This window comes from Epinephelus fuscoguttatus, linkage group LG6 (genome assembly GCF_011397635.1).
Source record: "Epinephelus fuscoguttatus linkage group LG6, E.fuscoguttatus.final_Chr_v1".
NCBI classification, from domain to species: Eukaryota; Metazoa; Chordata; class Actinopteri; order Perciformes; family Serranidae; genus Epinephelus; species Epinephelus fuscoguttatus.
In genome coordinates, this window is record NC_064757.1 from 38356150 (window position 1) to 38378224 (window position 22075).

Genomic DNA, 22075 nt, shown 5'->3' on the forward strand with positions numbered 1-22075 from the left:
TCCTCCTGTACTGCCTTAATATGCACATTCAGCACATCCAATGCATCAAAACATTGTTTTCTAGTTGGAGCCGCGCCTCGTTTTCAAACTGTATGGTTTGACTAAAATGAACAATGACAGCAATATAGTCCACGATGAGCAAAATCAACTAAAATCAATCTGCGTAGTTGTTCCTCCATTGTGACATTAGAAAGTGTCACATTTATCTTGCAAGTGTACTCTTCTTCAATGTTTGCTTTACTTCCTGGATTTTTCCCTCATGGAAATTCTGACCAATCAAGAGCAGCTTTCTCGTGCGAGGCATTTGATCTGGTCCGCTTGTAAATGCTGCCGTGAGAACACGAACCAACTCTAGGCAATTATACAGTTTTGTGACAAAATTAGTCTTTGATTCGGACCAAAGCAAGACAACTCTAGGTCTGAAAGCACCCTTAAAAAATGCAGACCAAGCCAGAAATCTTGGTGTTGTCATGGACTCAGACCTAAACTTCAGAAGCCACATGAAGACAGTTACAATTTCAGCCTACTATTACCTCAAGAACATATCAAGGATAAAAGGACTTATGTCTCGCAGGATCTGGAAAAACCTGTCAATGCATTTGTCCTCAGTAAACTCGACAACTATAACAGCGTCTTTACAAGTTCCCCTAAAAAAAACAAAATGATCAGACAGCTGCAGCTGATTCAAAATGCTGCTGCTTTGATTGTAATTCCTGTAAATGGTTTCAGGATTACCTTTCTGACAGGCAGCAGAGTGTGATTTTGGGAAATGACCGTTCTACATTTTTACCCCTGTTACAGGGGGTACCACAAGGTTCAATTTTGGGTCCCGTCCTCTTCACTATTTATATTAACAATATCACATCCTGCATAACAAAGTGTAATGCCCATCTGTACGCAGATGATACACTTCTGTATTGTTTTTCTAACACTGCACACTGGTTTACATATTGCCAATCTCAATGGTCACAATATTGAGAGGGTATCACAGTATAAATATCTTGGTATCTGGTTGGATCAAAAAGTCACATTTAATTTTCACATAGACACACGTGTCAGGAAGTTTCGACAAAAAATTGAATATGTGTACAGGACCATAGTTAGTTTTCCCATGTTCAGTAGGAAGCGTCATCTATAGACATGCCTCTGTCTCCACTCTTAAACCCCTTGGTTCAGTTTATCAATCCGCCCTGAGATTTATTAGCAGCGATAGTTATTCTACACATCATTACATCCTATATGAAAAGGTCGGGTGCACATCCTTAACAGACATTGGTTTCTATTCATCTACAAAGCCCTAAATGGAAACTTACCGTCACACATCTCCTCCTTATTAAACTGGTCCAATAGTCATTATTCCACTCGTTTAAGTGATTGGCTGACACTTGAAGTCCCCTGTGCAAATACTGAGCTTGGGAAAACTGCCTTTAGTCTTTGTGCTGCACATACATGGAACACCTTACAGCAAATGCTACAACTTGATGTACTTGTATCTAAAGGCCAGTTTAAGTTCATGATTACAAACTACTCCACTCTTGAATGTAACTGTTTTTAACGGTTCCGTTGTTTGATTGTCTGAGCCGTGTGTGTGATCCTCTCGTTTGTATCTGTATACCCTATGTGTTTGTATGTGTATGTGTGTGAATGAATGCTTGAGTCTTCACAAAGACCAAGAAAGTAGATCACATCAGTCCAGTTCTGAGGTCTTTACACCGATTTCCTGTCTGTCAGGGAAACTACAAAATATCCCTGTTGGTTTACAATACACTGAATGGTTTAGAGCCCAAACACATTTCTGACTTCCTGTTACACTATGAACCATCCAGACCTCTCAGGTCTTGAGGGACAGGTTGGCCTTGTGTCCCCAGAGTCAAGACATGGAGAGGTAAGTCAACAGAGTCAAGATATGGAGAAGCAGCATTTAGTTTTTATGCACCACATATCTGGAACAAAACTTATTTTAAATCAAGGTTGAAGACTTATCCGTTTGCTGCTGCCTTTTAGGGCACTTTGAATTGCTTTGCTGCTGAAATGTGCCATATGAATAAACTTGCCTTGCCTATAAACTGCTGGGTAGCTTTTGAATTTCACCCAGGGATCAATAATGTTTCATTATGTTCCACAATCCACAAACTAACTACTAATTAAAGTGATAAAACAACTGTAGCAAGGTAAAAAGTACAATATTTGCCTTTGACTTGTGGTGGATTAGAAGTACTGGCTGCCATATTAGAAGACTTACAAATGAAAGAACTCACCGACTGCCATGTTGACAGCTCTTGTTTCCTCTGTCACAGGTATGCCATTATCCCGTTGTGTATTGTTACAGCTGTATGTGTTCTGTGCTGCTGTCCCTTTTACCTCCATTGTAGATCTACCCAGGTGTGCTGCATTACTTAATGAGGTGTAGTACACCTGGCATGGAGGAGGTGCTTAAGAGCTTGTCCTGCCGCCCCTCAGCATGGGATTTCTGTTGTCTTGTTTGCTTGTTTTATTTGTAATAAATCCCATGGATTTGAGTGTTTTAAAGGTGCTTATGAGGTTATTTTCTGTCAGTGTTGGAGTTTTGTCTAACCGCCTAACTGTACGTTTACACCAAAAGCTGCCAGAGCTGCAAAATAGCTGAATTCGCTCTAGAAGCGCCGCTGGTAAAATACTTGCGGCAGCGAAAGCAGCTCACCGTCGCTCATGACGTCAAATTCATGCAGAGCTGCAGAGAATCATTTAAACAACAGCTACCTGCCCTAGACGATATCTTCACCTCCCGCAGTCTGCAGAAAATACACAACAAGACTAATTCCATCCTGCTCATCACCTGTTGGAACTGTCGCCCTCCAAAAAACGCTACAGGTCCTTTAAAACATGCACCACAGGATTCATGAACAGTCTCTACCCTAAAGCCATCACAGTACTGAACTTTAAACTGAAGCAAACTCACTTAAACACATTACAGTTATTTTCCTGACAGAGGCAACAGATAGCATCTTTTCCTAAATATATCATTATGAAAATAAGGTGGGTTGCACAGGGTAGTGGCCACAGTAAAATCAGACTATCAGTGTTTACATAGGTTACTTTGTGGCTTTGCAATAAGCTTCTGCCACCGGTGCCAACATTTTGTGGCAAAAATCTGCTTTACGGCAGGAAACGCGTTATGTATTGCGAAATTGGTCGGTCAGCCAATCAGGGACTGGAGCAGGTCCTTATGAGGAGTTGGGCATGAGATAGTTGAGTCACGAGCACAATGGCAGGCGGACAAAGTTTGGAGACAAGTGAAAAACGACCTAGCAAAAGAAAACGAAAACATTCACGTTCCCTCTGGCTGCTCCCAGGTCCATGTTGGAACGAGACCCAGACCTTCATCCTGATAAGGGATAGAACCTGACCTACCACCCGACAGACGTTATCTAACTTACTAAAACAAGCTACATCCATAGATGTAAACTAGCTAGCAATAACAATAGCTTGCTACTGTTAGCTAACTAGCTAAGTTACTTGTGTGTGTGACTGACCAAAGTAATTACAAAATAAGCCTACTCAGACTTATAATAACGTTAGCTTATAACTTAGGGCAGCTTATAATAGACTCATAATAGCTTCTGAAAACCAAAATGTGAGAAATTCGAACTTACCTCTTGAGTGGACATTGTCAAGTAGCGATCTCTGATCCCCACGGTCAATTTGGTCATTGCGACAGTGCGACGCAACACCACTGACGCTAGGTGGCGCCAAGCTAAAAAAACAACAACGAATCCTATCTGTTGCCTCTTTAAGTGCAATAACTTATTTTATGTGCAATAATATGCATGGACAATTTTAAAAGATAATTTAACTGCATATGTTGGTGATGACTGTATTAAGTGTATGTACAAGAATGCGAGTGAAGTAGAGGCATTTATTTATTTATTTATTAATATTTTATACTTTTTTTTTAAGATATTTTTTTCGGGCATTTTTAATGCCTTTAATCGATAGGACAGATGAGTGTGAAGGGGGAGAGAGAGGGAGTGACATGCAGCAAGGGGCCACAGGCTGGAGTTGAACCTGGGCAGCTGCGGCAACAGCCTTGTACATGGGGCGCCTGCGCTACCACTAAGCCACCGATGCTCCAATATTTTATACTGTTTATCCTTTATTTTTATATATGAGCCTGGCCCTTGAGTGCACCTGAATTCCATTGTACTTTTGCACAATGAAAATGAAGGACAGCTGAATTTGAATTAGAATCTGAAAGATGAAAGTTATGATATTTTCACCTCCAACAGATTGTAAAGACACTGACAGAACATTTATGGATTGTTTTCAACTAAAATGAAAACATCACTTGATAATGATAATGATAATGATAAGAATCATTCCAACAAATGCATGATGGGAAAGACTCAAGTCCTCTTGTAAACCTGAGCAGGAAAATTAGGGTAAAAGTTATGAGTGAGTGAATGAATAGCCTAAATGATCATGTGGGAGGAAATCATAGTGAGCTGTACAATATTATACAAGGTAAAATGAGATCTGTGTTTTAAGTGAATGACTAACATTTAATCAAACTGGATGGTTCCCTATAGATGCATGTGCAATGAACTGTACATGAATTTACTGCATTGAATTGAAGTGAAATATTTGCCTCTGAAAACATTCTGACACCATCTGCTGGTGACTTAATGACATAGCAGCATTTTCTCCTAATTACTCACCCTGTGACAGCAGGAAGTGAAGATGAAAAGTAGACGCTGAGAATGCTGAAATGCTTGGTCAGAGTCCAGCTGGATTAAGACAGGGGGGAGGTGTCCTTCTACGACCCTGAAGACATGACTCACATCTACAGAGAGACACTTGCACTGAGAAACTCTTCCCATGTTTCAGTGTCAGACCGGCTGGTGATGATAAAACTACTGATATCAAAATCTGTCACACTGAGATTTCTCTGTCATATTCAGAGAGGGTGGTGAGCTCTATGTGATTTATTGGGATTTTTTAAAATGGTGGCGTTTTTGTCCGTTACACACAATTCCAGTTAGTTTTTCACAGGTAAGAATCCTGTAATTTGAAAGATCCAGGTTCAAGAAAAATTAAGATTTGATTTTTTTTAGCCACATAACATGATGGAAAACATTCCCTGGTTGTTGTTTCATATATAATTTAAAAGCACAGAATAAGAAACTAAAGCATAAATGTTGTCAGGATCAGTGGCGTAAGGTAGTTACAATGGGCCCAAGTGCACGCTGTTATGAGGGGCCCTATTGACCTCCGGCTAAGCTACGCCCCCCTCCACTCACTCGGACAAACTATCAACATTCAGTGACCGGCGCTATGGCAGGTGTCACAGTACACAGCATTTCGCAGGAGGCAATTGATGATTTTTGGGGACATAACAATCAGATGTCATTGAGAAGAAACCAAAAGGGCCTAAACTACGCATTGGAGGGATATATTCATCATTTTATTGTTGAGAAGGTCGATGAAAAGCTTAAATTACAAGCCAAAATTTACAGGTCACAGTGTACGCTTGTGAACCACATCTGGTTGCCGTCACCATCAAAGACAACAAGTTAAAGTGCCACTGAAGTTAAGGTTTTTGGCTCAGAATATGAGAAAAGGATAACGGCCTTTTTACCATCTTTACCAAGAGTGTCTCTCCGTTAGTTTGGTGCTACAGTATTTACACTGAATCATTCAGCATAACGTTTGCCAACCTTTGTTATCTCTGCCATTACAGATAAGTTAATGAAGCTAAGCTCCAGAAGTTAACGTTAGCTTAACTAGAGCCCGTTGGACAACAGCTAACAATGATGTACGATCACCAAAGTACAAAGCTAGAACAAAATAGGCTAATGAACTCCCAGCAAACAAGGTGACATGATGAACAACGCAGCTAGGAGCTAACGTTAGGCTAACTTTAGCTAACGTTAGCTAGAGATGTTAAAGATAACTTTATATTTCTTTCCAGCAAAGTGACAATATGTTGCCTCAAACACGATGTTGACTTACCTTAGAACAGATGTAGACATCATTGTTAATCTTATTCACGTTGAGTTGATGTTGTGGTCTAACGTTACCACACAACTTTATCCAAAGGAGACACTTTTCTCGGTTCAGATGTGGTTTAAAGTGTAAAAAATACACCTCGTCGCCCAGCCTCTCAGGATACCTTTAGGATACCAGTTTTAAGTGTATTTTAGCAACAGTGTGTCTTACTGCCGCTTTTACATCCACTTGCAGATACTTGATATTGGACACATTAACATACATATTACACAGCAATCATCATTACATATCTGTATAAGACAAATCTACAAAAGAAAATATTAAATTATTAATTTGATAGTTTTTTATTGGTAAATTATAGTTTTTTAAATAGTTTATGCAGAATAAGTTTATAATTTGTTATAGATTGACACTGTTTTACAAAAACCAGAAAACCATGATGGAGATGGGTTTGCCTTATTTAGGGCACGTATGGAAAATAGCACCATTTTTGTTTTGATGTGAGTTCTTCGTTGAACACGGTTGTATTTCCAGGTGGCAGTTGGGCCTCTCCACCCCATGTCTATAATCACGCCCCTGGGCAGGATTATGTCTGTGAAGCATTCCTGTCAAAATGGTGTTTGTGGCTTAAATGTGCTGCAAAAATCTGCAAGGAGGCGATAGTATGTGATAATTTGAAGCTTTTATCTCCAACTTCTGTTCTTCATTTTCCCCCCAAGGATGAGTAATAAGCTTAAGTTTCTATAAATGCTTTAATTTTAAATCATATAGGCACATAAAAGTCTTTATTTATTTAGTAACATTTCATAATGACTTTTCATTTTTCACTTATTCAGGTTTTTAAGGTAATTCAGTAAATAACATTCTCAAAATGCATTTATGTTAATATGTTAAGATTTCTAAATTAATAAAACATGTTTTACTGTGCGGACCAGTCAGTGAATGCTGATGTAATAATTAATCTGTTGTTAGTTTACCATCCTTGATTGTTGACTGTAAGACATATTCTGTATAATAGCCTATTTCTTCTTTTTTTTGTTCATTAAAACAAACAAATTTAATCTCCGTCCTTATTTGCTCTTCTTAGACTGTAGAAAATTCTGCAGAAATTGCTGTCTAATATTTATATTTATTTGCAGGGTCAAATCCAAATTGCAAGAAACTTGAACAGGTTCATTAAATATTGACTTTAACAGTGTAAACTGGGACTTCAATTTAAGTTTGTTTTTTATCACCAATTAATCTGTTTACTGTTTTAATCAATGAAATATTAGAATGTGAAATCACCAAATTCAAACTTCAGCAAATGTTTGAATTTATTTTTAATATACGATTGTAACAATTGATTATTCAAGTATAGCAGTTAATCAAACAGCCTCACCCACGCTCCACATGTCAGAAGAAAGTCTCATTTCGATAATATGCATCTAGAAATTGTTGACTGCAAAGCTCTGACCTTTAACTGCTGATATTGATTTTTAAAGGTTGCCAGCAGTAGTTACTTAATCTTAATCATTATCTATCTTTATGACTGCAAAGCTGCATTTATTTTATAGTTCTTGAGCATTTATTGAGGTGGAGCTGCTGTTTGTTCCTGTCCATTAGATATGACACAACCCATCAGCACATGAGTCTGTGAACTGCAGAAGTTTTACACTGTGGATTCACTTTAAGCTGCATTCAGAAACTTTACTTCCATCGATAAAAACGACAGCTTTGCTGCACTTGGATGCGTTTGCAAACACAGAAACTGCTTCACTTTTCTATTTAAATGATCATTTTATTGTTAACACCTTAACACATTTTCTTGAAGTTATAGAAACACGTGTAGCACGTAAGAGAACAGAGCAATAATCCGAAGAATCAGAGAACTAGAGGATTAATATTATTATACAGAAGAAACCCAAAGTGACAAAAAGAGACAAAGGGAAACTAGAAAGAGCCAACTGCAGAGAAATGATCGAATCAGGTTGGAAACAGAGGGAATGGGAGAAAGAGTGAAAGACACCCTACGAAGAGAAGCCAACTCAGTGTTGTCAGTGCAACGTAGTCACTGGCTGGAGAAAGAGGATGGCAGAGGTTCAGAGTGAACCCGGCGGCTCCAGTTTATCTCAGTGATGCTTTGTCTGACTAGACAGCTGACAGGAAGGCAGCAGCGCTCACACTGACCTTAAGAGACTAGAGAAGGACAGTTATTGTAGTTTATATGCGGGGCTGCACAGTTAATCGTTTTCTGTCATGATGTCGACTTTGATCATTCGTACAGAATCATGATTTATCGGTGGCATTGGTACATTTTATCTAGTTAAGAACGTAAAAAGTGTCTGGAAACTGTTTCTGATATAGATGAACCATGGGTGGATTATAGGACAATGGGGCCCCTGGGCACTGACATGCAGAAGGCCCCACCGCCTCTTTTTTGTTGTTTTGTGCTTCTCTGTAGTTTCTGTATGTGGATGCGGTGTTGTTTTTGTCATCCTTTTCCGTCTCTTTAGTCATTTTAAGTCTCTTTGTTGTTGCTTTCTGTCTCTTTGAAGACATGTTGTGTCCCCTTGCAATCATTTTACATCTCCTGTAGTCATTTTGAATCTCTCTGTAGTCATTTCATGTCTCTTTGCGGTTGTTTTGCCTCTTCTTTAAGTCGTCACGAGTCTCCTTGTGTCTTCTGCAGCTGTTTTGCATCTTTTCGTAGCTGCTTTACATCTCCTAGAAGTCATTTTATGTCTCTTTGCAGTTGTTTTGCCCTCTTTTCAAAGTCATTGTGAGTGTGCATGTGTCTCTCTGCAGCTGTTTTACATCTCTTTGTATTTGCCTTACATGTCTTTGAAGTCATTTTGTGTCTCTTTGTAGTTGCTTCACACTGTCTGGGGTCATTTTGTGTCTCTTTGCGGTTGTTTTCCCTCTGTTCTGCGTCTCTGTTGTTTATCTTAAGTCTTTGTGTAGTTTTTTGCATATGTGGTTGTTTTGTCGTCGTCTGTAATCATATTGCGTCTCTTTGTCTTTGTAGTTGCTTCCTGTCTCTTTGAAGTCATTTTGTCTCTTTGTCATGTTTGTTGTAATTCTAAATCTCTTTGTAGTTGCTTTGCATCTCTGTAATTTTATGTCTCTTTGTGATTGTTTTCCCTCTTTTTTAAGTTGTGTCGAGTCTCCTTGTGCCTCTCTGCAGCCTTTTGCATCTCTATGTAGTTTCTTTACATGTCTTGTATCTCTTTGTGGTTGTTTTGCATATCTTTAAAGTTGTCCTGTGTCTCTTTGTATAAATTCTGAGTTTCTTTGTAGTTGCTTTGCACTGTTTGGGGTCTTTTTGTGTCTCTTTGTGGTTGTTTTCCCTCTTTTGCCCTGTTCTGCGTCTCTGTTGTTGTTTATTTTGCATCTTTGTGTAGTTTTTTGGTTACGTGGTTGTTTTGTCGTCTTTTGTTTCACCATATTGCGTCTCTTTGTAGCTATCAAGTCTCTTTGTAGTTGCTTCCTGTCTCTTTGAAGACATTTTGAATCCCTCCATAGTTGCTTTTAATCTCTCCGTACTCATTTTATGTCTCTTTGTGGTGGTTTTGCCTCTTTTCAAAGTCGGCGTCAGTCTTCTTGTGTCTCTTTGCAGCTGTTTTGCATCTCTTTATAGTTGTCATGTGTCTCTTTGTATTCATTTTGTGTCTCTTTGCGGTTCTTTTCCCTCTGTTTTGCATCCCTGTTGTTGTTTCGTTTAAGTCTTTGTGTAGTTTTTTGTGTATGTGGTTGTTTTGTCGTCTTCTGTAATCATATTGAGTCTCTTTGTAGTCATTCTGTGTCTCTTTGTAGTTCCTGTCTCTTTGAGGTCATTTTGTGTCTCTTTGTAATCATTTTACATCTGTTTACAGTCAGTTTGAATGACATTTTGCAGGTGACACTTTGGAGCCCTGGGCCTCTGCGCAGTAGGTCTGTCCAGTAATCCATCCATGGATGAGTAAAGGATAATAATTTAGTTCCCCAAATGTCTGAGGAAAAGAATCCTGTACCATCATCATGATCATGACGTCAAAGTGTAATCAGGACGATCATTGTGACGGTCATAATTGTGCAGCCCTGAACAATAATCATAATGGAAGCTTTGTCTGATTCTACAGTGACAAACTGCTATTGTCTCTGACTGGACTGTCTGTTAGTTTTGACACTAACGTCAACTTATTGTGCAGCTACATTAGAAGCATCGACGTGCCATCTGTCTGTGTGCCTTTGTGCTTTACTCTGTGTGACCGCGCCCCCTGCTGGAGCTCATCCACTCTTTGAACCTTCTCGCATCTTTTGCTGTTCCTCAAAGTGACATGCAGGCTCAGTGGAGCTCCTGTCACTCTTGGTGCTCTCAGCTACGTACAAAAGGCAGCCGTTCTGCACTGACAACACAGAGCCCCGTAGAAAAGCATGCCAAATAATCTTCATCACATCATCATCATCATTATCACTGTCAACATCCTCATAGTGCCACAGTCTTTAACATCATCATCCATATTTATCATAATCCTCTTCATTATATCATCTCGAGACAAAAATAGTTATATGCACTTAAAAAGCTGAGAAAATAGACAGAGAAAGGTTGAGTATACCAGCATTCAGTAGAAAATGAGAAAACAAATAAAAAGGAAAACACCAAAAAACAAGTGTCCCGTTGACTGTCATGCAAAGAAAATGCCAGCTACGCTGCTAGTTAGTTGCAGTTGTGTAATACTGTGAACTCCCTCGTTTTAAATATGTGAATCCTATTATATTGATTTTCAAGGCTAGTAAACACACTATAAGAAGAACAGAAGAACAACACCTTTGTACTGTACATGCTGCTATCTCTTCTTTTTTTGGAGGGGGGGTGGGGAGTCATGTCTGGTTAGCACGATCACGCATGAACGCCTTCACGTAACCTTTGACCTTTTAAGTATTAGAACAGGGTCAACTAGGCATCAACACTGTTACTGGATGAGACACGAGTACAATACAACGACTCAGTGGTTCACCTTGAAAAAAACCTTCATTTGACTAAAAGCATCATCACCTTAAAAAAAGGCGATGCCGCTTTCGGAGGGATAGTTCACTCAAAATACAAGCCTGTGTAAGATGGGTTTTAAAGTGACAGATGTCCCACTCTGGCAAAGTGGTAGTGAGCTAAGTGGAAGAAAACGACGGACACCATAAAACTGCAAAAAAACAGCGCTGAAAACTTCAATCTAAAGTTTCAGAAGAAAAACAGCAGAAAAAGAAATTCACACCATGTTGGTCGTTACAGAAAAAAAAACATGCAGGATGCAAATTGGGTGTACTATCCCTTTAAAAACAGTCATGTTTTACATGGAGCAGTGTCCCTTTGAACAACAACAGACAGTACTTGCACAAGTGCATGAGCTGTACAAAACCAAAAGAAAAAAAACAAGAGAGTAAAGCACAATAAAAATATCCACTAAAATAAATAAATAAATATTCAAAATAAATAGAAACCTGAGGACTATTCACCAAACCGACTGCCCGGTCTCTTTAATATCTTGGTCTGACCAATAGGGGTGAGACAAATGTGAAGGCAGCCAATGGTGGACGCGCAAAGTACAGAGGAGCTGATCGCAAGTCAAACCCCCACAAAAAAAAAAAATAGTTTTCAGTGCTGCAAAGTCCATTGGATTAATCCTGCCACCCCTGGCACAAGCACTTAATATCATAAAAAGCTGATAATACATGAAAAACAGATCAAATCATAAGAAAAAAAGTCCTGGGCTGAAGGCAGGGGACTGATATGTCCTCCGAAATAAAGCCTTCTCCTTCCATCTCTCACACAACACACACACCTCTGATATCCCCACCCCCAGGCTTGTAAAGAATACACACTGAGAGCGACAGATGTACTGTACATGCTGCAGACACACACACACACACACTCAAACACACAAATATTGCACCCTGTGGCAAATGACTGCCCTGAAATGAGAAACCAGAACAGAGAAGTTCGACACAAACCTCACAATCTGCAGACATTTATAAACTCATGGTACGGTGGAGAACTCCCCACACCTGTACAGTGGAGGCTTCAGTCACACACACCCTCGATTCTTCACTGATATGGGTATATAAGTGTATGTGCTTCGTATACAGTAGATAAACAGGCAGTGGCACCAGCTTTCTGCGCTATGGCTTCGGGAGTGAGAAAGGTCACGCAGCCTCCAGCAGGACCCTTTCCTCAGACTTCTTTTGTCTTTTTGATTGAAAAAAAAAAGGTCCTGTCGTCGTGTTCCAGACAGAACTGAGATTCAAGCGAGTTAAAAATATCACAACTTTTAGAAAAAGCGCACTGGGCTTCAAGCGGGTATTCAGCTGTTGCCTAGCAACAGCAGGAGCCACCAACAGCGCATCCCTCCCCAAGCACCTATTTCGCACCACTAGCCGAAAGAAACACACACAAAAAAACAAGCTCCCGGTGGGAACAGGGGCCAAGGCTGAACTACTGCTCACTGAGATTTCTGAGTCATCACTGTGTGAGAAAAGGCAGCATAGCACCGCCACTGTCACCGAAGTAGTGCTCAGTTTGTCATGAAAAAATATTGCAATTATAACAAGATACTCTGATGTTGCAGTCAGACATATTTCACTGTGACACACAGCCATTTGTTGTCGTATCACAAGTCCTTATGTTCCTGTAACAAGAAATAACATGACGTTTTAAAAAACTGTTTTTGTTCTCGCTCATCTGTTAAAAAGTTTTTCGGAGCAGTTTGATGTTTTGTAGAGTCTGAGAAGGAGGCACAACACAACACATGGACAAAATGTTGATGCATTTAGTAATTGTGTGTTTTCATAATCATCACGGGGGAAATTCTACTCCGACACCTTTGATTTTAAAAATACCTTGAATTTGCTCAAAACAGTTTTAAACAATATTATTCCAATATGGTTTTAGTGTCCAGTTGAACCTGTTAATGTTTCTCTGGTCAAAAATAATCCTTTACTTTAAAACAGAGCCGGGAAAGTTTGGATCTTTTAAAGAAGGACTGTATGTGATACGTATTTTTAGTCAGTGTATTGGCTACAGGAGATGGTGGTCAACATGCTCCCAGTTTGAGAGAAGCAGGCAGGAGTACTGACACGGAAGCTAAGCAATGTACTGCTGTGGACGGGGGGCAGCAGCAGAACCTATTTCGGTGACTTAATATCAGTTTACTCTCTACTGAGAATATTTTCACTGCTTTACCTTGCTACCAGACTGAAGCTATCTATCTATGCTCTCTTCAAAGTCATCAGATCAGATATTTTGTTTCACCAGATTCACCAGAGTCACACAAAGAGGCAGCTGTAGAACAGCGGCTACCGCGTTCAATTACTGTCAAACTTTCCCTGTCAAAAAGGGAAATGTTCACGTCTGTCAAGGAAAAGTGATGAAAATATTCTCAATATAGCTGTGTATATAGATTTTTTTAGGGGGCTTGACTACATTTGGTGCTGCTCACGTCCACAGCATTATGTCTGTGGTGGTGCTCCTGCCTGCTTCTCAAAACTGGGGGCTTGCCGACCGACATTCACTTGGTAGTACACTGACTATTGATAAGCATCCCAAACAATCCCTTCAAAAGAAACGATGCTACCTGTATGGCGTCTGACTGATTCCTTCTCCTGTGAGGCCCTGCATGATTAAAAACTGCTCTTAACATATGCTTCTGTGTGCACAACTGTGCTCAGACAAAGCAGAATCTGTGTAACGGTATCTCATCCCGAAAGTCAAGTAAAAATCAAATGATTCCTTTAAACGAAACATTGTTGATTTCTTCAATATTGGCTATGATATCTCCTCTTTGGACCGGACGTTTTTCTTGTTGTAACATGGAAGATATGCACAAATAATTACTTTATATTAAACTTTTTTTGTAATAAGGTGAAAAGGGGATGCGTTTGTCTTAACAAAACAATATGTCACTCCAACATTAAGTATTGTATTAAGATGTTCTTATTGTCATGCGAACAGATTTTCCTCTCATCATGGCAGCGTTACAAAACAAGGAAGGAAACATTGCTGCTAAAAAAAGCAACATGTTTTTCTTCTTTTTTTTTTTTTTTTAGACCTCATCAATCAGGGTGCGAGAGTGTAGGGCATTCGACCATTACAGTGTCATCCACCGTAAATTCACCGCAAAACTCCTACTGCACGCCATCTGCTTTGTGTGTTGGAAATGTTCACGTCTCGAGGCAGGAAGACACTGAGCTCAGCGTTCACATTGCAACAAGGGAAAAATAACAGGTTCCTGCAGCTATACAGAATCGTCTGGTGTGGACAAACACACACTGTGTATGTCTGACTTACACGACCACAGGACCACAGTCACACACACGCAAGGACTCACTCTCTACATTCACACATGACACCATCAGACACACCCCTTCCAAAAAAAAAAAAAAAAAAAAGAACACCTCAAACAAACAAACAAACAAACAAACAAAAACATGTTGACCATGAGTGTGGGCGCAGTATTATAGCTCACATACAAGAAGCAAATTACAAAAACTGCCAATATCATTTTCCACTTAATAGCCACAATAAAAAACAGCCACTGTTAATATGGGAAAAAAACATGCTTCCTTAAAAAGATAAAGAGAAAAACAAAAAAAGATTTCCTTCAACTCTAGAAACCACTGGCATCAAGAATTTTGAATTATACAAATTACATATACATTTGCAAATGTGTAATAATAATCATCATAATAATAATAATATAGTAATGATAATAATAGATTTTACTTAAAACTTTACATACTGTATTTCCAGTGCAGTGTTTATGTCACACAAGTGTGGATTCACAGGAGGACAAGAGGGTAGGTGTCACAAAATTTGTGGGGACGAGGGGAGGGAGGGAACCACAGGAAGAAGGAATCACACTGAGTGTTGAAAACACCCCCACCCCCCGCCAATCACCCAGCGTGCCGGAGGGAAGAAGAGGAAGCCGGAGGGGGTGAAGGCTGTCGAGCTGTTTGGTTGATGGTTGTCAGAAGATGTTGTAGGGCAGGCGATAGACAGGGGGGGCGGTAGTAGTAAAAGAAGAGATGCATGCTGGGGGATGAGGCCGGGCGTCCAGTGCGGGAGGGTTTGTTGTTGAGGGGCCTGTCCCTAAACCGACACTGGACTTGTTCTTTCATCCCTTCCTCCTCCTCCTCTTCCTCTCTCTCTCCAGCAGAGCACTCCTGACAGACAAAGCTATGGCATTCAACCCTGAGAAGAAAAACAAAATAAATCAAATATATGACAATGAAAATGTGACTGAGATTAGAGGATTGAGACAAACTAAACTACTACCAGCAGCCGGTTAGCTTAGCTTAGTTTAGTTTAGTTTATTTACTTTATTAATCCCCCTGAGGGGAAATTCAATGTTTTCACTCTTGCTTGTCAATTACACACAGGTCCGAAAGACACACACATGCACAAACAGGACCGGTTCCCAACCCAAGTCCCTATGACCGAGCTACTGCCGCCCCTTAGCTTAACTTATCTTATCTTAACGTAAAGACAGAAAACATGGGAAAACAGCGAACCTGGCTCTGTCCAAAGGTAACAAAATCTGCCTGCCAGCACCTCTACAACTTTGGACAACTGCAAAAATATTTCTACGCTTAGCTAAGGTGCGAAAGTTGCCATGTCAGTGAGGATAAAAAAGCCTGATGGATTCATGCTAAACCTGCTACTTCTACCTCTAGGATCACTGTATATCAGGCAGCATCAACTTATTGTTGACTTAAAGATGAAAAAAAAACTCACACAGTACATGAAGAGCAAACACAAAAATAACTTAAACGATATTATATATTTTAAGCAGAGTTGTTGCACCTTCTCCAGACGATTAGCATACCAAAGGCTGATGGAAACACACGCAGTTTTTTTCAGTGCACCTAAAAACTATTCAGCATTTGAATGAACACACAGCCACTGCTTCGAGACAGTGTGAGCACCCAAAAGAACCAATCCAATGTGTCCAATACTACATTTAGAACCAGAGTTACATATGTAACCACCTTCTTTTTACCTACTTATCGCTTTTCATTCTCTATTTTTGCTCTGATTAGTGTCTTGAACTGTCAGTTAATCTGGTCACAGAGAAGGCTTCACTGCCTAAATACATTAACAGTAGATGGTTAGGTGAGGTTCACATTTGGACCGATTCTGGTATCAGTGCCAGTACCTCGAATTCGTGTCCAACGGTACTTTTTTTCCAGGACCTTACTCTCAGGGTTCCCACATATTTTCATGGACAAAATTTTAAAACTTTTCCACGACGTTACAAGGACCTGACCCTTAAAAACTTTTTTGTCTTGCCCCTCTTGTCATTGGCATTTTTCAACATAATTTCAGCTGGCGTACATGAAGGGGAAGATGGATAAATAAATGGAAATGAATGGTATATGAAACGTCACACATCGACCGTATTAAAGATATGTTACATCGACAGCTGCAGGATATAAATTTGCAGTTATGTTACATTACATTCAAGGTTATCCATGGATGAGTGCTCTAACAATTTCATTACACACAAAAATATTCAGTGACTTTTCCATAACTTTCAATGATTTTTACTAATTCCATGACTTCTCTAGGCCTGGAAAACATGACCTTGAAATTCCATGACTTCTCCAGGTATTCCATGATGATGGGAACCCTGTATTGTCTCTGTATTAACAACAATGTAATTTTTGAACAAGCTGCAGTCAACAAGTGATTCTGCTCCTCTGCTTGTTTCTAATCACACACAGAGCGTCTCTGTCTGCTTGCCCATGTGTGTGTCTGTGTATGTTTCTGTGTCCGCTCTTCTCACTCGCTCTGTTTGGACACAACTGACAAATGGTGATTTAGTCCGTAGCTTAAAAAACACAATCACAAACAGCACTGATACTAGACAAATTCCAAAATAAAACAGAAAAGAAAATAGATCAGACAGACTGAAACTATCCGCACTTTACGCAGAAAAGCACCCCAAAGCCGGTGATGAAGTTCAGTGAGCGGCTTCCTGGCTTTGGGGTGCCTTGCTGTGTCTCTGCCTCCTGTCTGAACCCGGCAGTCTTACCCACATGCGCTCTAAGATACCGAAATTTAGCATCAATTGATTTCACGTGAATAGGTGTTCTGTAGTACCGTCATCATTTAGTTGGTACCCTAAAATTACCGATGTCAATACCCAACCATAATACAGTAGGTTCAACATCTGCAGCTTATTTCCAAAGAAGCACTTTGAAAAAAGCAAGAGTACAAACATGCTCTGAGAGGAAAACCTTCTACTGTCATTTTTTCACGCAGTTGCCCCAGTGCTGCGGTCCATACCTCACTGGAGTGGCGCAGCTGGTGCGCCTGAGCAGTGGAAGTGGATGTTCTGCCACTTGCTGTCTCTGCGATGCCAGACACGAGTTTCCTCCGACTGGCTGGACCGCGGCCGACCCTGGTTGTCGACAAACTGAGTCAGGCGGATGTAAGCAATGCAGGCCGCGTCCTCGCCGATCAGGTGGACGTGGGGGTTCAGGATGGTGGTGTGGATGGGCTTGCTGTTCTTAGCCAAAACTAGAAAGACGACAAGAACATTGTCAGCAGAACGAATGAGCAAGGTAACACAACAACAATAATGACAGGACTACATCTTCTATAAAAAAAAAGCTGCTGTGAAATATTGCAGCCATCTATGGCCGGTCGAGCTTTTTCAGGATGAATCTTAAGTTAGATTTCTCTTATTTTATTTCTAATTTGAAGCTTCCTGTGAAAACATCTCCTTAAGTGGACCATTTCTAACACTAAAACCAGAGAGATGTACAGCAGCTAAATGAGACAGGACTGACTACACAGCCCCATTTTGTGATTCAAAATGCAACATCAGGCTAGTAAATCTAGCGCAAATTAGATAAGTGGTAAAAAAAATAATAATTTTGCACATCCTTCACTGGGAGTTGGTGACGGAAGTAGCTAACGAAACGAGCCATCTTGCTTCGTTCCCTTGCTGAGAGTTGTACATGCGGAGTACTGATCAGGCATTTGTGAGAAAAGGGTGCCGGTAAAGACAAAGTTTATGAGCTGAACGTGCAAGTGAGCATTTCAACAATCCTGGAGACAGAGTTTAGTTAGGTGGAGGTAGGGGATGTGGGCAAAACTCAAACTATATACTGTGCAATTTGCTGCAAGTTTGAGACCAGGGCAGAGTCATACACTCGTAAAATCAGAGGCACGTCAAGTTCGCCAAAGGTTGCTGAAGTGCCACAACAACAGCTGACCGCATCTCGCTTGCATGGCAGCAAGAGGGCTGCTGACGACCCCTCAGACGAGGCCTTGCTGGTGCTTGGATGAAACATGAACGCCGAGGCATATCAGCTAAACAAAACTGTAAAAACGGGCTTGTTTACACTGGACAGGTGAATAAAACCAATTAACACTGAACCCTGTGTCTGCACTATAACGAAAGATAAACATGATAAAATGATAAGAAACAAGATCATAACATACACAAGATAACAAAACACAATTTATAAGCATGTCCGCAACAGTGTGACCTCATAAGCGATTAAAAAACCCCCATCGATCTATCTTACGGTTCTCAAAGTAGAATCTGTGGAAGTCCATCCCCTCTACCAGGTTGCCCAGCGCCTCTGGCTCAAACGAGGTCAGTCCAGGGTCGCAGATCTTACTGAGGAGGAGAGCAGAACACGTTAATGTAGACAAACATTACCTTTAAGCCAAACATCTGAACACAAACCACACACAAAAACGCAGACTTACGCGTATGCCTCAAAGTCTCCATTGTTGATTGCTTCTATCAGCTGTTCAGTGATCTTGATAATTTCCTGTTTGCGTGCTGCGGAGGACAGTAGGCGCAGGAGTTAATCGGAGGTAATCGCAACAGTTGGACAGATGGAGAGCAGTTAGGTTTTAAATCAATTTAATTCATTAACGCAACGACAACAACAGATGCTCAGGCAAAGGCGACATGAATTCATAATCACCGAGGATACTGTTACTGAAACTAATGTTTCAACTTCTCTTGTTGTTTATACAATGAGCTGGGAAAATATGCTTCATAGTAAAACAGCATTAATTGTGCTAAGCGTGGATTCTGTACAACTAACGTCTGTGAGCATGCAAGTTAATTCGCTCTTGAATTAGTTTGGGAATACATTTCTCTCACATGCCAAACAAATAAAATAAAACATCTGCACACAAACAGTAGAGACCCTTGCTCGGAAGGCATCTCCTTGTATCACTGCAACCAATGCCACCTGTATTTAAAGACATCACAGCTGGTCAAAAGCAACCAAACAATGCATAGGTCAGCAGTGCTCTCCGTGGCACACTGCAGAGGAGGTTAATAAGGCTCAGACACAAAAAGCACACACAGGCGGTTCAGTTTCCAACGTAGCCGACAAGAGCACTCAAACACAATGTACATTACTCCATGTTCCCATCCGTACCAAAAGCACACTGTTAAATACGCTTGCTCACACACAGGCCTGCGCTACAACGTCATTCCATTAGGCTCGTGGTTTGCCACCACGCGTAGGGTCGGGGTGGGTCATGCTCAGTACTCACTCTGAGAGGAGGACAGGGAAGGGCTGGAGGGGGAGTGAGGGGGAGGTGAGGAGGTGGTGTGTGCAGGTGCAGGGGTGGGCCTGGCGCTGGGTACCGGCGCCGGTGCAGCGTCACTCTCGGGTGCAGGGGCCGCCGGCACCCTGCGCACGCTGCTTACCAGGTCTGTGAGCCGAGACACTTAGTGCCGTCCAGGCAGGATGGATGGATGGATGGATGGGTGGGTGGAGGAATGCAAAAGAACAGATTAGAAAATAAAGGAATGAAGAGATAAGGAAATCCCTTTGGAAATGTGTATACAAATATTACTACCTCTATTACTACACTTTTTTGTACTACATACTCTGAGCCTTTCATTTGCATGCAGCTATTATTAAATTTCAAAGTGTGCTTCAAATATAAAAAACATAATTTAAATTAAACTATACAGGTATAATCATAGAATTACTAAAAAAAAAATGACTATTTTATTTGGTCTAAACTCATTCATTCCTAATGAAGACATTTATCTCGCATAAAATGTGTAAAAAGTGGAAATAAATATATAGTTTCATTTTTTATTACTGTTACTCTAACGAGAGTTAACAGTGCATTTGTTGTACTACTTTAAACACTGGAATAATACACATCTGGTGCTCCAATGAGTGTTTATAGCACCTAGACGGTGTACAAAATACACTTCAGTGGACATGTTTATTTAATTAAAGTAAGATGCCACTCAGTGCAACAACATGGCTCACTGTCGGGTTGTTGTACAACAACGTACAAAACGTGAAGTCTTTTCCAGTAGTCGTCTACTGTGCGCTCCCTGTTCTTGTTCTTTTCTACTTACTCTGCATGGGGACAACAGGGGTGTGTGGAGGGGAGGGAGCGGAGAAGGCAGTGGGAGGTGGAGTGATGGATCTCCCTTCCCCGTCGGATGTGGGCCCTGAGCCCCTACGCACTGAGCCCAGCAGGTCAGCAAACTTTGCGGCAGCTGAGTTGAGGAGGGAGGAAGGAGGGAACATGGGAGACAGTGAACTTAAACGGAGGGCTGGCCATAGCTTGTGGCCATTAAGAGGAAAAAAAACTTTGTCCTGAAGAGCACTAAGACAGTGGTTGTCAACCTTTCTCCTGTCTAGAAACCCCTAAATTGATTCACATTAGTCGCCTGGGTCCAGACTTTAAATCCGCCCACTGCACTACGTTCGAGTCATTTGGCATTGTAACATGAAACAGTGTTTTCTTGGTTAAAATAAAAAACAACCAATGAGCCCTGCGGGAGGACTCATGTTTAGCCGAACAGCGCCACGGGAGTGACTAACACCGTTGTCAAGCAGTGCGCCAGAACCAATGAGGGGTAATAACGACAATGGTAAGCGCTCTGGATGAAACAGAAACTGCTATCTAGGCTTTTTTAAATCCACGTCTTTTCAAAATCACCCAACATCATGGTTTGCTTTCATTTCGCTCTGAACCATACTTAAAAGCTGGACAAAACAGGTATGTTGGCAGAGCTATGCATCAGTGTGGGCTTAAGATGATGTTAGAGTGGGTCCAATTTCTTTCAGTGCACCTTTGGTATACTTCACAGGCAACCGCAAGGACTGAGAAAAATGTTACATGGAGTGTAATGTATCAGCCAGCTGCAGCAACCACATAATTGTCGGCTGGCAACACAAACAGCAATGCTGGCTAAGGGAGCAAAAGCCATGGTAGCTTTCCAAGTTAACGAATAATTGCCTGCATGGACAGTAATGTTCACCATGTGATTTTATGTAAGCCTGACTCAGACTGAATGACATTCATCAGTTCTCTGTCTTACCAATCTACCTTGACTTAATTGTCTTTATATGGCCCATGTAGTCGTGGTGATGTATAAGTCACTCCCGTGGCGAATCCGGCACATCTGCAGGCTACAGTAACTGTCAAATGGTGTGCAGACGCTGCCTTTTCAGCGCACCACGCTGGCGTGTTAATGGTGCAGACCCATTCAAGCAGATACGTTCGACCCTAGTGATTGATACGGGAAAATCAAACCTCCCTCCGTCACAGAAATCGGTTAGAGTGAATGTCAATGTCTGACTGCAGATGGAAGGGGAGTGAAACGAGTTGACAGTTCTGTCTGATATCAGGTCAACACTTTAGGCCTCATGTGTCCATCTAAAAATATTTTGGTTGTTAGATATGATAAGACCAGAACTCTAAAGTCAACTGCACAGGGTTCCCACACATTTTTATGCGCAAAATTTCAAAACTTTTCCAAGACTTTTCAAGGACCCAGATTTTTTTTTTCCTGTCCTACATCAGATTCAAACTCAATTCAAATATTTTCAGGAGCCGGTATATGTGAAGAGAGAGACAGATGTGGGGAGAAAATGTCACATAGCGACACATATTAGAGGAACGTTGTGTCGACAGCTACAGGAAATGCATTTGCCGAGACATTACATTACATTACATGAAACATTATCCACGAAAGACTCCTGCAACAATTACATCACACAGAACAACATTCTTTGATCTTCCCAAAACTTGAAATGATCTTTACTATTTCCATGACTCTTCCAG

At 40.8% G+C, this 22075-nt stretch overlaps 1 protein-coding gene across 23 annotated transcripts in view; it reads right to left on the bottom strand.

The window, feature by feature from the left end:
- Window positions 1–9148: 9148 nt before the first annotated feature.
- camk2b1 (calcium/calmodulin-dependent protein kinase (CaM kinase) II beta 1) overlaps window positions 9149–22075 on the bottom strand; it is a 130155-nt gene continuing 117228 nt past the window's right edge. For 17 of the 23 annotated variants that reach the window (XM_049578525.1, XM_049578521.1, XM_049578517.1 and 14 more), the window contains 4 exons: window positions 18722–18797; window positions 18535–18629; window positions 17285–17518; window positions 9149–15187 (listed from right to left, as the gene is read on the bottom strand). In XM_049578525.1, the coding sequence (XP_049434482.1) occupies window positions 17286–17518; window positions 18535–18629; window positions 18722–18797 (404 nt within the window). In that variant the 3' untranslated portion in view covers window positions 9149–15187; window position 17285. Of the gene's footprint in view, window positions 15188–17284; window positions 17519–18534; window positions 18630–18721; window positions 18798–19528; window positions 19706–20357; window positions 20502–22075 lie in introns of all 23 variants that reach the window. The other 6 variants (XM_049578507.1, XM_049578505.1, XM_049578509.1 and 3 more) reach the window with 1 other exon arrangement.